Source organism: Muscardinus avellanarius, assembly GCF_963383645.1.
Source record: "Muscardinus avellanarius genome assembly, chromosome: 4".
In the NCBI taxonomy this organism is placed as follows: Eukaryota; Metazoa; Chordata; class Mammalia; order Rodentia; family Gliridae; genus Muscardinus; species Muscardinus avellanarius.
This window is the reverse complement of record NC_137789.1, coordinates 5176690-5195099: the sequence shown is the minus strand read 5'-3', so window position 1 is coordinate 5195099 and position 18410 is coordinate 5176690. Positions and strand designations below refer to the sequence as shown.

Genomic DNA, 18410 nt, shown 5'->3' with positions numbered 1-18410 from the left:
GGCAGATTCGAGGCTTATCACCCATCTCCACAAATCAACAGCATTCTCTTTTGCAAAGCTTGTCCTTTCATTGATGGGCTTGCTGCGGGGTGAGCAGAACAGGCCTGGTCTTGCAATATGACTACTTCCTTTCATTTGGACCCAAAGGATAAGTCCTCTAATTACCTGTAGCTCTGAACACAGCTGAGAAAGTGTTTCTTCAACAGCAAGAGCCTCTAGAAAACAAACAAACAAAAAATAGATCACACAATTAAGAGCATGCACCAAAATGCAGACATTGATAATTAAAAAGTAAAAGCCCGAGTTTCAAGTTTGCATGAAAGTCAGAGACAGACACAACATGATCCTTATATGCCTAACTGCCTACGGTAGTCATGCTTATAAAAAAGAATAAATCTGATTTGAAGCCTTGGACTGAGAACTTAAAAATGACCAATGTCATATTTTAATGTATTTATGAGCAAAAGTTATCCCCCCAATTCACAAAGCACTTTGGTCTGAAGTGATACCAGACATAGATACATCAGTGCAACAGACAAGGGGCGCAGATTTGCATCTCCATCTTGCAGATGAAAGATCAGAAGGCCATAGAGGTGGAGTGCTATGTCCGGGCCTACTGCAGGATTCAAGAACGATGGCATTACTGTGCACTGTCTCCTTCCAAGTTGCCAGCATGGGGCCTGTGTTGTTCCATCCTTATCAGCAGGGTCTTCTGGCCTCCAGGTGTTTGTACTTTAATGGTCAGTGTGATGAGTTTGCACTGTCCTCTAGTCCCCCTGGTCAGTCCTTAGCACCTTGGGATACTATTGAGGATATACACACCCCTCTCCACCTGGCTGCCGACCTCAGGTCTGTGAGCCTCAGGAGACACAGTACACTGCAGTCACGTTGATGAGGGATGGGTCTTCAGTGTCTAGGACTGGTGCCTGACACAGAATAGGTACCATGTGTCAATATAATAGTGATGAAAATCATGATAAGTGAATAAGGAAATCTAGTTCCTTTGGTTTAAAAACATATGAGGAAGCAAACTGGTGCTGAACAAGGTCTATTTTCTCTCTGAAGTGTGTAAAGTGCTCTGATTCTGTCCGTGTCTTCAGAGGAGACAGAAGTATCACACACGAAAAAAATCAAGAGGAATTTAGGCTTAATAATCTCCTTATGTCTAACCTTTGGGAAATCCATGTGAGGTAGCAATTTGTCCCCAGATAAGCAAATATGATGGATAGAAAGGTTTATGTCATCATCCAAATTAGATATAAATATATATGCACATATACACATGTAAATGTGCATGTATACAGTTCTTTACTATAGCATGAATCCCTATTAGATTGTCCTACATTCTTGTAAGTGGTAAATCTATAATTACAGCCTGATTAAGAAAAGGCTATATAGACCAGCATTTTTCTCTAGAAAATAACACGGCATTATGCACCAGGAAGCACAGGTGTGTGGAAGGTACTCAATAAATGGTTGGTGGACAAATTAATGTGTGAATGGATGTACCCTGAGGCACTCTGGGATTTTCTTACCATTTTTGTACTTTGAAGATTCTTTACTGCTAGAATGAGATAGTACAGTAAAGCCTACCTGAGCAATGGTGGCAGCACTGTGGCATTGGCAAGAGCATGGCATCTCTGGGACCCTCCTCCACAGAGGGAAGTTCAACTGCTGGGATGAGTGTCCCCTGCCCTTGACCCTTACCCAGCTCCATATGCGGCAGCTCTGGGATGTCCCTCATCATGACCAGGAAGTAGAGGCGGAGTCCTCGGTAGGCGTGTAGGAGCAGGAGACACAGGTTGCGGTGCCACTTGTGTGCATGCTGTATGCAGTTCTCTGAGGGAACATAGAAGCTTCCCTGTAGAGGTGGGACAGAAGAAAAGCTGAGCAAGGTCATGTCAGGCTCATACCCTACCCTTTCCTAGGTCAACATTCACAAGATATGTGGAGGTTCAGAAAAGCAGTCCTGATTCTTAGAGTGGCTGAGAAGTGGGTGAAGATTTCAGGAGAAGAGAGACCTGCATTGAAGTCCCTTCTTTATCCCTTCACGTGGGGAAAACAATAAAATCGGAAAAAGTCAAGGGTTGTATATTTTCTCTTATATATGGAAGATAGAAAATAGAAAACAAAGAGGACTTAAGATGAAAGAGGAGAGAGAAGAGTGGAATAGTGTCAGGGGCTTGGGGAAGGGACATGAGAAAGGAAAGGGATACAAATGGAATCAGTTAAAATAATGTTCTGTACATAAATGAAGACATAACATCAATCTCCCTGACATGCGTGAGGAGGGAGGGGGAGAGTAGTGTGAGATGCGGAGGGGAAGACACCGATTGATGTTGCACATTGGCTGTATCACTTTGAATCTCACTATGCTGTACAATTGTAGGGCACCAGTAACAGTATACAAAGCATTCCATGGTCTGGCATGGTGGTACACACATGTAATCCCAGTACTTGGAAAGCTGAAATAGGAGAATCACAGGCTAGCCTCAGCTATTTACAGAGTTCCTCAGCAACTTAGTGAGACCTCTTTTCAAAACAAAAACAAAATATGTCTGAGGATGTAGCTCAGAGGTAGAATGCCCCTGGATTAAACCTCTAGTACCAACAACAATAAAAACATCTGCCATGCCTTTCTTTTATAATGATCAAATTAAAATAATCATAGTAGTAGTAGTAATAATAACAATGAATGGGGATGCTGGTGATGATTATGATGGCAATTTTTTTTTTTTTGCAGGTCTGGAGATGGAAACCAGGGGAATTCAACCTCCGAGCTACACCCCCTGCCCTATTTTTTATTCTTTATTTTGAAACAGGGTCTAACTGAGTTGCAGAGGGCCTCACTAAATAGTTGAGGCTGTCCACAAACCGAGATCCTCTGGTCTCAGCCTCCTGAATGCTGGAATTACAAGCATGTGCCACCACGCCTGGCTTGATGGTGATGTTTTTGATGATGGTGATATTGGTGCTGATGGTGATGATGATGATGATTTGCTGATAATGATGGTGATGATGATGGTGATGGTGGTATTGGTGATGGTGAGAATGTTTATATTAATGATGACGGTGGTGATAACAGTGAGGTAATGAGGATGATGATGGTGATGGTAACCTGACCTCCTAGGTTTTTGACAACTGAATGGAGCCCGCCTATAAGCTCTTTTCAGAGGCTATGAAAAGGTGCAATATCAGAAGAAGCCAAGGTAAAAAGAAGATGAGCTCCTCTTCACAAGGAGAAAAGAAATTTGAAAGACCCCTGGAGCAGGTGGGGGAATAGTAGGTAGTGCTGAAAGGAGAAAAGCTGCCTTGTAAATTAGTGAGAAGCTGTGAGGTTGAGAAATCAATGTTGAAAGTACACCTCGTGAGAGCTGCGAGTGTGGGCACGCAGTGTCAGAATGCTCTGCATACTATGTTCAGCTGGTAGATAAAGAACACTTTAAACTGGTAGAGCCACAAAGTGGTTTGTCCATTGAAAACAAAGATTTCCAAGTTCACAATGGACTCAGAAACCCAGATGTGATACAAAGGCAAAAAAAAAAAAACCAGGATGTTGACACTGTAGTCAACCCAAGAGTGAGGGATGTCCTTAGGTGAATAGCAGAGAGCAGAGAAAGGAGTTCTGAGAGCAGAGAAAGGAGTCCCATAGGAAAGAGCTTGGGCAGTGGGGAAGAGAGGTACTGGGGACTGTGCTGGGAAGCTCAGTAGAGGCCTGCTTGTTCTTCTACTGCCCACAGGGCTGTGCTGGAAGGAAGCAATGGCTCTTCATGCTCCTGGGCCATGACGCACTACTAGAGAAACCCAGGTGGGTAACTGATGGAAACTGCTTTCTGGGCCTCCAGGATTTTGTGCATTGATCTTCATAGTCAGTGATTGTGGCAGTTTCTTGCTTTTCCTAGTTTACTTTCTTCTCCTTCCATCTGAGAGGACATAATCAGTCCACTGGGGTCAGAACAGGTCTGATGGAGGCTGACGGCTATCTGCACTTCATCTGCATACCCACTGGTGTTATGAGGGCAGACAATGGTTGGTATAATTACACCCACTCTAACAACTTCATCTCAGTGACTTGGTTGCACGGGTGCACGTGCCACTTATTAGGTGACATAGGGGGAAGTGTACAGGATGCTGTCACCCAGCTCTGAGACTGTCTCAAGAGAATTTTCTAAAAAGACTCTCAAAAGGTCACTAGGAGCCAGGCATGGTGGTACACACTTGTCATCTCAGCATTTGAGAGGCTGAAACAGTAGGATCACAGTTTGTGGACAGCCTCAGCTACTTAGCGAGGCCCTTTTCAACTCATTGAAAACCTTTTTCAAAATAAAGAATAAAGAAAAGGGGTAGGAGTGTAGCTCAGAGATACAATGATCTTGGGTTACATCCCCAGTACTGCAAAAGCAAATGATCACTAGGTACTGCTCTCAGGATCATTCCCCATGGAGAAGGAAGATGTACAGATGGAGGAGCTGCATTGCACTCTCTGGTCGACACCACTGAGGGCTCCCTGAAAACCATCTGGGCTCTGGACCTGTAGAGATACCAAGCCTCTGAAAGAGATCCAGGACTTTGGACCCATGCCATGCATTGAGCAGTACTGGGTGTGGATTACTCCAGAGAGGAAGCATGAATGAGCTGGATGTTCAGCTCTCTCTTGGCCAGAAAATCTCATACTTGGCTGAGTGACATTGGGCCCAACATCCCCCACACTCTAGGAAGGCTCAAGCCCGAGGCAGGTCGGGGCATAAAATCACATGCTTACTGAGGAGTCCTTCTCCATCAGCCTCTATTCCCTAGGGCCTGGCTCTTTTCATCTCTGAAACCTGACCTGGGATTATGAGGTTGCCAGGTCCCTTCCCATTTGAACTTACACATTCAGCGTGGTTGGGAATCAAAAGACTGTCTTATCTCTTAACTTGACAATTCTACCCACTAAAATGTCTACATTCACCCAGTACTTAGGTCAATCCATATAGTCTCATGTCTCATCTTTTCCATTACATGAAGATCAAATGCAGAGAAGCCAGTGCAGTAGTGGGAAGGCAAGCAGAGCTGTGCACAGCAGGAAGTGTGCCACCTTCCCCAGGCCCAGGAGCAAGAAGGAAAGCAAGGCTCACATCATCTAGAGTTCTACTATACTTGATCTCTTTTGACCTTCAACAAGCACCCACGCTGCTTTTCAAAGTAGAATGTACATGTGGAAAGATAAAAACTCAGCATCACCTAAACAAACCCAACATAGAATGTCCAATTCCCTGGAATGTGATAGTTTCTTGAGGATCTTCCAGAATACTTCTATACACATATGTGTATGTGTCTGTGCACTTACTAGGTGTGTGCATATTCTGAATCATGCACAGACATGCCCACAAGTTGGAGAATACTCTAGATGTTTCTGTGTACTTGCTTTCATTAGTTAGTATGTCTTGAATTATTTTTTCTGATCAGATCAAAGAATAAGCAATAGGAACCCCTAATTCCACTTCATAGATCAAAAGACTATGGCTCAGAGATCTGAATGACTCATACAAGGTCAGTCTGCTTGCCACCAGCAGAAGCGATCTTTGAAATGCAGGTGCAAAAGAAAGGCAGTCCTTTCTCAGTATGTCACATGTGCCTCTGAAACTGTGCCTGGCAGAGAGCAGATGCTCCACAAAGGTCTCCTTGCTTTGACAGAGGCATTAATTTAAGTCCTGCAGTGTCTCCATTAGCTGTGACTAAGCAGAAATGAAAGCAGAAAGGGAATTATAAAGGCATCGGATGCGGTAGTCATGAGTGCCCAGTTTGTCTGCTGCAAGCAGCCCTGAGAGTGCTGCGTTCAGTCCCACTTTCTGCTCACAATTCCATTCTGCTATCATCACAATCTCATTTAAAAATGCCTCAGGATCTAGGAAAAAATGGCAAGAAATTTATAAAATCTGTTAAGTTTGACTTACATGCCATGCCCATCATGTCATCTGACACAGGAGAATCACAAGTTCAAGGCTTGCCTCAGCAACTTAGTGAGACCTTGTCTCACAATAAAATTAAAATGGCTGTGGATGTAGCCCAGTGGCATAGCTCTTGCTTAGCATGAGTGAGGTCCTGGGTTCAATTCCCAACAAAACAAAAAGCAAGATGGCAGTGTGTGGATTTTTTTCTCATAGAGACATACAAAGTACATCAGGGAATCTTCATGAGACTGACCGAATATTATTATTGAGATAATGCAAAGCTGAAACGTGAATCCAAGGAGAAAGCCTAAAAAATATATAGGTGGACATCATTTCAAAACAAAGCAAAATACAACTCAATTCTTCATACATTACTTGGTAGCATGACTTTGACTTTTTGAAAGGAATATATCACAGAAGTCTCATTAGCCATTTCTGTAGGCCTGCGGAGCCCATGCTGGTATGGAAAAGCCAATGAACTCCTGTTTGAATTGCATAAAGTAGATCTCAAAGCCTTTCATAGTCTCCCTAGCATAAAGATAAGAACCTTTTAACAACCTACTATTTAAAGACCAGAATAATACAACATAACCTCAGCCAGGCAGGAACACCATTAGATTTTACATGAACTCACAAATGGAGGATTTCCTGACCAGGGCCCAGTCCACAATAAAGGTACAAAAAAGAAATATATCTTTCTTTCTGTGGGTGCATTAAGTCCAATGTAAATGGGAAACTATTTGTACAAGTGGAGAAAAATATTGAGCCTGGTGCATGGGCTACAGGGAAAATATTTTAATCTTGAGACTCAAACTCAATTTTGAGTAATAGCTTTGTTCCTTCCTCTCCAAATTGCTTTGAGCAGGTTTCTTCCTATCTTGGTCCTCAGACACATAATCTGTAAAGAGGGGACAGTCATAATATTAGTGCCACAGGGCTTCTGTTAAAGAATAAAAAAGACCACTCTGGTAAAATGTTGACTGACGCAATATCCTAGGAGGAAGTCACAGAGAGCTGGGTCCCTACCTTTGCAGAACAAAGCATACTCGGTGGCCTTAATGAACAAGTCTATGGTTTCTCAGCTTAGGAATCAACAGTGACCTGGTTGGAAATCTGAAAGGGCACAGCAATTTAACAGATGTCGACTGGGATCTCTGCAGGAGTGGGGTTTGAACACAGCGCCTGCAATCAAACAAGTGGGAACTTGCTTGTGGTCTGTCACTCATTAGCTATGTGGCTGAGCCCATTCTTTACGGTCAGAATTGCTAGTGCTCCTACAGGATGATAGTAAAGTGCTTCCAAGTATCATTGGTATATATTTAAGTGCTTATTAGATACAAATGAAGAAGTTTTGCTTAAGCTGGGTGCTGTGGAGCAAGTATGTAATCCCAGGATTTAGAAGGCTAAGACAGGAGGATTGCAGGTTCGAGACCAACCTCAGCAAATTAGCGAGATTCTGTTTCAAAATAAAAATAAATAAATAAAAAGGGCTTTCATAGCTCAGTGGTAAAATTCACCTTGGTTAAATTCCCAGTAACCCCCGGAGGTCCAGGCCCCATGGCCCCGACCCCGGGCAGGTGGGCGGGCGTGGGCGGGGCTTCCTTAGGCGAACCCTCCCACACCCAGAAGGCCCTAGATGTCCAGGCCACGTGGCTCCAACCCTGGGAGGGTGGGCAGATGCGAGCGGGGCTCCCTTAGGGACCCCCCCACCCGGAAGGCCCCAGAGGTCAGTGCCACATGGCCCCGACCTGGGCAGGTGGGTGGGTGCAGGTGGGGCACCCTTAGGAGACCCCCCTCCCACCCGGAAAGAAAAAAAAAATTTCATCACTACCGAGTGCCTGATCCCACATCCTCCCCAAACCACACATACTCTCTTCTTTTATTTAAAAAAAAAAAAGGAAAACAAAACAAAAAAATATTCGAGAGGGGTTATTGGAGATGCAGACAAAACATATCCATCTGAACTGGAACTTTTGGAAAAATTCCCCACAAAGGAGGACTGCTGCTTCTCGACATCGTTAAGAATCCCGGACATCACCTGTAAAGAGAGAGTCTCTAGTGGAGACCCAGGAGGAAGGCGGTGGTGGCAGCAGTGGCCGAGATGGTGGCGGAGAATTGGATTTGGAAAAGGCAGACACCTGATCCAACCTACCCTGATCCTCTGAAGAAATTACCCCAAAGGTCGAATGCTACCGTCTCGCATGCTTAGGAACACTGGACATTATGCGGTATGGGAAAAGAGCTTGGGAAAGATTTGAAATGGTGGAGGCAGTCACATTGGCAGTGGCAAGTACTCAGGGGTGGCAGAGATCTGATGTAATACACCTAAAACTTTTGAAGAAATTATCTCAGAGACAGAATACTACCACCACCTTGGGAATATGGGACAACCTGCTGGGTGAAGAGAGTGCTCGGATCAGAGCCTGCCGAGGGATGAGGCCAGTGCTGGGCCCAGCGAGGTCTGGATTGGAGCCTGCTGTGAGACAAAGCCGCTACTGAGGCCTCCGAGGCCGGGATCGGAGCCTGCTGAGGGGTTAGGCCGGTCCCGGGGTCAGCAAGGTTGGGATTGGAGCTTGGCGTGAGGCAAGGCTGGTGCTGGGGCCTCTGAGGCCAGGATCAGAGCCTGCCAAGGGATTGGGTTGGTGCTGGGGCGAGCAAGGCTAGGATTGGAGCCTGCTGTGAGACAAGGCTGGTGCCGGGGCCTCTGAGGCCAGGATCGGAGCCTGCCGAGGGATGAGGCCAGTCCCGGGGCCAGCAAGGTCAGGATCTGAGCCTGCCGTGAGGCAAGGCCACTATTGAGGACTCCAAGGCAGGGATCAGCCCTAGCCGAGGGGTTAGGCTGGTGTTGGGGCCAGCAAGGTTGGGATTGGAGCCTGCGGTGAGGCAAGACCGGTACTGGGGCCTACAAGGCTGGGATCAGACTCTGCCGAGAGGTAAGGCCAGTGCCGGGGCCAGCAAGGCCGGGATCGGAAACTGCTGTGAGGCAAGGACGGAGCTGGGACTTGTGAGACCAGGATAGGAGCCTGCTGAGGGGTTAGGCCAGTGCCAGGGTCAGCAAGGCCAGAATCGGAGCCTGTTGTGAGGCTAGGCTGGTGCTGGGGCCTGAGGCCGGGAGAGGAGCCAGCTGAGGGGTTAGTTCGGTGTGGGGGCAGCGAGGCCAGGATCGGGGCCTCCCATGAGGCAAGGCCAGTGCTGGAGCCAGCGAGGTCGGGATCAGAGTCCTCCGGGTGGCCAGGCCACTACTGGGGCCGTCAACAGTGGGATCGTTACTTCCAATGCGGCATGCACAGATAAATAGCACAGAAAATAAGATCCAGATGCTTCCCCTAATTAGCAAGAATTAGGAGGAAAGGGGTAACAGGAGGAGGTCAAGTAGTAGAAAGGGCCCTATTGAGAAGCAATTAAGGTGACCAATCAGAGGGGAGGGGATGGGGGAGGACTGAACCTCTTTAAAACTCATGAGGTGCGTAAACAATTATATCAAAGATAATCACCAATTAAGCATGGGATCGAGGGGGGGAAGGAATGGGATGGGGATTGGATGAGGGCTTATTGGATGATGTGTGCTTGTATATCCTCTCAAGTCTTGTATTCCAAAGCGATGTATGATTACAAAAAATAATAAAAATAAAAAATAAAAATAAATTAAAAAAATAAATTCTCAGTAACACCACCGATGAATGAATGAATGAATGATAAGTTTGCTTTTTACAAAATTTATTATCTACCAGAGTATATTAAAATCAGACATAGCTAAATCTGGTATTGACTCTTACCTTTTATTCATGCCCCCCAAATATTTATCTTTAAATCTAGTTCTTGGTTTGGGCTCCATATCTCTAACACCTAATTCCTGATTGGATAGCTTGTCTAGTTGTCACAGAACCAACTGCCTTGCAGGAGATTGTTATGTCTTCTTTATCTGACCCTTCTCTTCCTGCTGATCATTATTAAAAGGCTTCACTTTGCCCAGCACCCTTGAAAGACAAGGAGTTCTCCTGGGCTCCAAGCTTCCTTCTCACCCCAAGAATCTGCAATCTAGTACTGATAGCTTAACTTGGGAATTCCCTTCTCTCTGACCCAGTATGAGTAGTCTACATGGCTTATTTAAACTCATGAAGCCATCTTCCTATGGGCCTCAATGCTCTGATCTTGCCTTCATCTGAAGCCCCTGTCATGCAAGCTGGTTTACACCATCACTCTCCATTGACCAGACAAAATTCACATTCCTGGGTGTAATCTGTAAGGTCTTGGTACCTTGACGCACCTTCTTCCCAGTCTAAAACTGAGCACGACTCATTTTAGCAGGAGTGCTGCATGGCAGACATTCCCTGGAACGGGTGCGTGGCATCTCCTTCTGGGGAATAGTATTAGGCATGGGGATTTTGGGATTTTTTAAAATTGGCCTTGTTACCAAAAAGATACTTGAGGCTTATGTTATTAATGGCCCCAAATTGTTTAAAATAATTCAAGATTTACTCCCTGAAGCTTTAACATTTATGTAAGGCCCCTGAAGCTTTAACATTTATGCATGGGTTGCACTTGAATTTCCAAATGACCGATCTAACAAGAATTCTATAAAGACTTAGACAATAACAAGCATAACAAGCCTTAAAGGTAACCGATCCTCCCCAGGCTTTTCCCAAGCAAATATTAACAATAAACCTAAAACAGAGCTAAGACAAGTTGTTCCCACCGTCATGAATTCTAAAAGGCCAGCATATTTAATCAGAGGTAGGCTATGGTAGAGTGGCTCCTGACCCCCAGTAACCCTACCCCCTTGGTTGTACAATGGGTATGTGGACAGCAGCAGAATAGATGGGTACCAGGCACAGCCTTGGGACATGGGGAAGTATGAAACGTTCCTCTCCTCAGTAGTGCCTATTGATTAAAAAACAATGATGTGTATCCATCAGAGAGTATAATGCTTGGTATAAGATATTATTTTGATATTATATTAGTAGTTAATAATAAATTTCTGATCTTTTCTATGGTGGCTTATAAGAGGAAATGTTCCCTTAAAAAAGAGCCAGGTGGCCGGGCGTGGTGGCTCACGCTTGTAATCCCCGCGCTTGGGAGGCGGAGACAGGAGGATCGCGCAGGTTCGAAGCCAGCCGCGCGTGCTGGCTCAGGAGACCCTGTTTCCAAATAAAAATGTAAAAATAAGTCTGGGAGTGTAACCCAGAAGTAGAAGGGCTTCCAGGAACCACAGTACCACCAAAAAAAAAAAAAAAAGCCAGGCGTGGTGGCACACACTTGTAATCCTTGCTCTTGGGAGGCTGAGACAGGAGGATCGCACAGGTTTGAAGCTAGCCTTAGCTACTTAGTGAGGCTCTCGGCAACTCAGTGAGACCCTGTTTCCAAATAAAATATAAAATAGGTCTGGGAGTATAGCCCAGAGGTAGAAAGCCCCTGGGTTCTACCCTTAGTGCCACCAAAAATAAAAAAAAAAGAAACTGGCTGTCTGTCACCATGCCTTGATGTATTAGTTCTTTGTATTCTTTATGATATATTAATTCTGGAAAAAATTGTAAGAGTAGAATGTGGCCAAAAATGAAAGTATAAAATGCTTGCCAAAATCGAAAATAAATAGAGCAGCTTCACTCTCCATTGAGTCTGTGTGCTGTTTCTCTGCTATACTTCACCGACTCCTCACCCCACTGCTTGCGGACTCCCGACTCTTGCTAGGGCTGGACCCCGGCAGTACTTAAACCCTGGCTGCATTTTCACATTCAAATGCTCCCCCTGTTGCCTTTCAGGGCTCTAGACGCTTTTCTCTTAGAGTCCTCTGACATTGCTGCCTGAAATGTCCTTTGCCTTTCAGCAGTAACCCTTACTCACCACCGAGTCTCAGATTACCCAGGCTCTCCTCCTCTGTGAGCCCCTCCAGCCTCCTGCTCTGTGGTTCCTCGTGCTTGTGTCCCCCAACCGCTCTGTACCGCTCTCTGCACACTGCCTGAGCACCTGCAGGCTAGAGCTAGTGCTGCTGTCTTGGGGCCTGAAACTTTTAGCACACAGCAAGTCACTGACTACATGGAAACTCTTAGCACACAGCAAGTCACTGACTACATGGAGGACCAAGTTAAGGAGAAGCCCTAGCTCCTGTGAGTTCACTGCGATAGGACAACATGGGTGTGACTGACAGATGACAGCTTTAAAAGCAAACACACTCTTAACCTTGTCCTACTTTCGAACTATGAGACTGTCATGGGAGGATGCATAAGTGGAATTGGCTACTACTAGTTTTAGGGGAGTAAGGGCTGCTAGTCTGGAGCTGACAGGAGACAGCTCTCCAGTCTGTGAGTTTTGAACCTGAGCATTCAACTAACCATAGATCAGAAAGAAGTCATCTGTACATGAACAGTGTTTTTCTAGTCATTATTTTCTAATACAGAATAATAACTCTTCATATAGCATTTACATGCTACTAGATACTAGAAACAACCTAGAGGGGCTTTGAAGTATAAAATAAGTTGAGTGTAGGTTATATGCAGATAGGATTCCATTTTATAGAAGTGGTTTGAGCATCTTTGATTCAGGTGTCTGCAGGTTATGGGAAGTAGTCGTGGAATGAATCCCTTGCAGATACCAAGGGATGACTGAATAGAATTACTGTCCTACATCTTCACATACCTCTACCACCCAGGCATCCTACAGTTGACTACTGAGTGATCATAGGCGGTTCCTATGGCTCTGGCCATAGTAGAAGGAAACTCAGTCCTGTGTCTCTCTTCCTCTGTGTTTGTTGTACACTGGAAACCAGGGACAGGATATTATTCACTTTCTACTCTTCAGCCTTAGTTGGTAGTGACTCCATGTGATGTACTTAAACAATCATCCAAAAAGACAAAGTCTCATTGAAACTTGTGATCCGGCTCATCATGTAAGGTCTTCCTGAGTGGAGCAACCATCAATGGAGGAAGCTGCAGCAGGGCAGGAGTTTGGGGTGAGACACCCAATCCCCACTTTCAGCACAGAGGGCCCTGTATTAGCATAATAATCCTTTGCCCACATGTTAGGCCAGAATAAGAAACTTTATTAAATCATTCAGCACGGTTGAAGAATGTAAAACAAACCAATTGATATGAAGGTATTTCATGGACTTGAAAGTGCTAAACAAATGTTAGTTTAAGCTGGGTGTGGTGGCACACACTTGTAATCCCCGCACTTGGGAGGCAGAGACAGGAAGATCGCGCAGGTTCGAAGGCAGCCTCGCGCGCTGGCTTAGGAGACCCTGTTTCCAAATTTTAAAAAAATGTAAAAATAGGTCCAGGAGTATAGCCCAGAGGAAGAAGGGCTTCCAGGAACCCCTGTGCCACCAAAAAAAGTTAGTTTTTAAGTATTAATTTGATATCTTGAAAAAATAAACTATATGTATTATCAAGAAAGTGCTACACAGATTGAAGCCTCAAATATGTATCTCCTTAGGTATTGTAAATTAATACTTAGCTGGCTCAGAAGGTACAGCTAGAGAAACAGATGAGAATGGAGAGATTTGTCCACTTATTTTAGGCTGAGACAGGTGGATCTCAGGTTCGCAGACAGCCCCAGCTACTTAGTGAGGCCCTCCATACCTTAGTGAGACCCTGTTTCAAAACAAAGAATACAAATGGGGCTGGGGATATATCTAGGAGGTAGAATACCCCTGGTTTCAACCCCCAGTACTAAAAAAAATTTTTAAAGAAATTAAAATTTAAAAAAAGGAAACGTGGGTCTGCCCTGTTGCCCCGCGGAGGTGGCATTCTCATCCCAAGCGTTGCTTGTTCTATAATGGAGTCTGTGGTTGTCAAGCACCACTGTACCTGGGCAGCATAATCTAGGGTTCACTGTTCAAGTGCCTCTTGAACAAAGGTGAAACTGAAGAGTGCCTGTTTGTATTGAAGTCCAGAGTGTATGGTGCTTCCTCTTCAACAGAGCTTTTCTGTTGAGGTTAGATGTAAATGCTGGGGCTTTCACAAAAATTTGTTTGAAAAAATAATTTTTTGGTTTGAAAAAATAATAGAAAATCGTTGAATTAAACCAATGCACACTGAGGGCACAGATCTTCCACCACAGTTCAGAAGGTAACTACAAGTTGTGTCCCTAAAAATCAGACTTTAATAATCCTTGTGGCTTACCATTTCTATTTCTAATTTCTCAAAATTGCCATCTTTCTTCTCTGTTTATAATTCTAAGCCTGTCTTAACAGCAAATTTTAAAAGACTTTTGTTATTTTGTGTGATACTGAAGATTGAACCCAGGGGCACTCCACCAGTGAACTACACCTTCATCCCAATTCTATCATTTGTTTTGCAACAGGGTCTTGCTAGGTTGCTGTGAGTTTTGCTTTGCTTTATCTGTCCTGGAACCTGTAATCCTCCTGCTTAGCCTTCCAAGTATTGGAATTACATAAGTGTGCCACCACACCTTGCATAAAGATGATTTCTGTTCCACTTTATTCCCAAACCACTGTAAGGTAATTTTTTAAAAACTTACATTGTGAACAAAAAATAATTTGGAATGAGAAGAATTTTCTGGGGTCCAGAGATCCAGTTTAGGCTTTGCTACTGTCTTTGGAAATGGGCTCAGCTCCTACAGTTTTTCAGGGACTTAGCTGCTCTCAGGGAGCACAACAAACATTCAATGTATTTATCTTCTTATTATGATGATTATCAGTAGGAATTCCACCTGAAAGCTTCCACTGATAAGCTCCAGTGATGGTATTTTCATTAGTACATTGGTCAGTTTGTATGATCACCAAGAGATGTTGATCAATTTAGAACTTTAAGAGTTAGTAATTAGATAAGTTGATATATTGGCTATGAATAATTCATAACCATCTTAAAAATGCCTTCATGCATGGAATGCATTTTGTGTGCACATATAAGTGGTTATTATTAATCTGTTTGACTTGAGAGAATGTATTTTATATTATATATATTATCATTGGGTGTCTTTATATTCTTCAGCAGGTGCTCAGGGTCAGTTCAATTTCATTTATCATCAAGATCCTAATTGTTCTTTCTCTGGCACTTCCTGTGTGTTCATCCCCATGCTGAGCACTTGAGTTCCAGAGGCTAATAAGCACTGTCCCCACCTGGAGGAGAACACACTCGAGTTGAAGACGCCAGGGACACAAATGCAAAATTGCAGAGTAGTGTGGTGAGTGACCTCCGGAAGAAGCCTTGGGGGCCTGAGTGTGTGATGGGGTCTATGAAAGCTTTTTTTTTTTGTGTGTGTGTGTGTGGTACTTGGGTTCCTGGAAACCCTTCTACCTCCAGGATATACTCCCAGACCTATTTTATATATATATTTTTTAATTTCGAAACAGGGTTTCTTAAGCCAGCAAGGCTGGCTTCCAACCTGCGCAATCCTCCTATCTCTGCCTTCCAAGCACAGGGATTAGTGCGCCACCACGCCCAGCTCTATGAAAGCATTTAAATAGTGGGTGGAGAGGCTTTCTGGAAAAGATGATGATGCAGGTAAACTTGGAGGATTTGGTAGGTGGAGAAGAATGAATGGGAGGACATTCAAATATAAAGTAACATGCAAAGAAATATGATATTACTGTGCTGCTAAAATAAATGAATTCAGGGCAGAGAAGCAAGAGATAAAGTCATCTAGAAAGCTTGGAGTCAATTATGGAGTACTGGGCATGTTATATTCATCAAGAATCAATTCCCAGGTACCCATAGATACATAAACACCGCGCAAATGTGAGATTGTGCCTTCAAGGAATGGCAGGCAGGAAAGGTAGGCTTTTCTTTGTGACTGGCTTCTCTGAAGTTTTGGTAGCTGGCCCTTTATATTTCTTAGGAAATCTGGAGTCATTATATAAATTTACAAAAGTGGAATGAGCCCAGAAAAGTTGAATAAATGCCCCCCCCACCAGTCCCATAATTACAAAAAGATAAGTCCAGAATTTCCACACAGCACAGCCTGGCTTGAAGTTCATGCTCCTTATCCCATGCAGTGCTATTCTCCATTCACCAGAATCAAAGTCTCTAAGTTGATAGATAGTGAGGATAGAGATAATGAAAACAGTAAGAGGAAGATGAAACAGTCATCAGACAAACAGGCTTAATTATGCAGTGTGTTTAGGGCCAAGCAATTATCACTCCATCCTCAAGAGACTTCTTCCAAGATCATAAAGTCACATGTATCTCAAGAACAAAGAATTTTAAGCCTCTGTGCCCTGGAACATTATGACCACTGTGTATTGTTCTGTTTTGAAAGTTCCTGGTTCACCATGTGCTTTAGAGATTCAAATTTTATGTGTTTGTGGTTTTAATTATAAAAGGTATCAAATTCCTCCAAGTGGCATAGGGGAAGCCTAAAGTTAGCATCCATGGTTACTGTCCAGTGGTGAGCTCTGAGGTCTCCCTTGTGAATTGACCTTGTGTTTCTTCCCCAGTATCACTGATGAGCCCTGTACTTGAGGTGTAGTCTATAGGGGCCTAAAATAGACCAGAACAGACCAGCATTGAAAACATAATCTATGTTCTGTTACAAAACATAGATGCATTCAAGTGTCTCCTCCTACACCTGCTGTTCTGAGACTCACAGAGCACTCGGAAGCATGCAAAGATGGTATAGGGGTGGTGGCCTGTCTGTTCTGTCTCAAAATTGGACAAAAAGTATGGGGTATGATTGAGACTTGAGTCAGGCTTGCTCAATACCAGAGTTCACAAGCTTATCCACCACTGTCTTCTGCTGCACTGTCCTGAGGGAGGTGCTCAGTGATAACTTTGGCCACCTTTTGTTTCCTGTACAAAATAGACTGGGTTGTTTCCAGACATGACTAAGCCACAGGAAAGACTACTTCATGGGCCTTGTCATAGTAGAAGGTTTAGTACAATAGGAAACCAGCTCAAAGTAGACCTGCCTTTTATTCAAATAATTGTAGCAATCATAGAAACCAAAACAATGGTATTTTCATAATAAACCATTTACCTAGGGCTTTTAAATCAATGCTGTAGGATCTGTACCATTATTAGCCTCAATGTATGGATGCAGTGATCGAAGTTGTAAACCTCTCAAACATAGTGTCAAGGATTAAGATTTTCCTAAGAAAAGCATTTATTAAAATAAATCGACCATTTCTTTGGTCAATTTATCGGCCAACTTATCTCATTTAGCATAACATTCTACAGTTCCATTTCCTAATGTGTGGAAGCTACAGAGAAAAAGGGTTATAGGAAGAATTCTAGACAAAGAAGGAAAAACCGTAAAAAAGTAAATAAGGCAATCTAATTGAGGGGGATGGGAGGGTGAAGAAGAAAATTCCCTAATGTACAAGATGTGCATTCAAAAACATATCAAAGTCGATCGCTAAGCCAAACAAGAGAAGAAGAGAAGGGAAAGGGAATGGGGTGGGAATTAGGGAAGGGCTAAATGAGTGATGTGGGCATTTATACCTCCTACCATCTTATATTCCACTAAGATATATGACTACAGCTAGGTGTGGTGACGCAAGCTTGTAATTACAACATTTGGGGGGCTAAGACAGAAGCATCACAGTTCGAGGACAGCCTCAGCTACTACTCGGTGAGGCCTTTTGCAACTCAGTGAGACCCTGTTTCAAAACAAAGAATAAAAAATAAAAAATAGGGCTGGGAGTATAGCTCAGAGGTAGAATGTTCCTAGGTTCCATTCCCAGTACTGAAAAAAATGTATGAATATAATGGATCAATAAAAAAAGTAAATCTTTGATTTCCAGGTCTTACTCCTAGCCAATTTTTAAAAAATATTTATTGGAACACACACGCACACAAAAAAAATTTAATAGACCAAAAATAATCTAAACAGATTTTAAGTAAAATTTCCATCATCTTGATAGTAGTTGCATGCAAATACTGCCATGCAGTTTTAGTGGTTGGATTTGTATTTGGTATAAGGTCAGGTTACAAAAGATATGGCCACTAGGGTGATAGCATTCATATTGTATTGCAACAATTCTTAATTGAGGCTAGGGTGTTTGATTTTATTTTTTTAATTCTGGTTGGCATTATTGACCTTATTATTTCTTAGCACTCTTTCAAATACCATGAGCACCTCTACACGGTACATAGCTGTGGACCTATATACAAGGTATCTGCAATCATTGACTCCACAGTGAAACAGCAACACTAATGACAACTATGGACAATGTGGAAAGAAGCAACTACAACAACAAGTCAGGTGCTTAAGAGAGTATCTGGCAAAGAATGAGCACCTGATAAAGAATAGACTTTTGTCTTAGGGGGGACACAGAGCAAGAATGTGAAGCCTAGTTCACAGGTTGGGCAGGAGTGATGATCCTTGGGCAGCGTCTAAACTTCAGCAGGAACAGAAGGTAGAAAGAAGGATGGTCCTGGTCCTCATACCGGCAATTGCCCTATATGAATGCTGCTCTCTTTCCCATATTAAAAATAATGAAGATGAGGAAGAGGAGATAAGGAGGAGACAACACACCATTTCCCTGCAGTCTTCCAAGCACAATTACTTTTCTTTCCTTTG

General features: G+C 43.6%; 1 protein-coding gene across 1 annotated transcript in view; it reads right to left on the bottom strand.

The window, feature by feature from the left end:
- Positions 1-18410, bottom strand: part of FAM135B (family with sequence similarity 135 member B) — a gene marked incomplete at both ends in the record, with an annotated part of 208160 nt that overhangs the window by 46322 nt on the left and 143428 nt on the right. Inside the window, 2 exons of the mRNA XM_080695259.1 lie at positions 166-215; positions 1708-1861. Of these exons, the coding sequence (XP_080551385.1) occupies positions 166-215; positions 1708-1861 (204 nt within the window). The remainder of the gene's footprint in view (positions 1-165; positions 216-1707; positions 1862-18410) is intronic.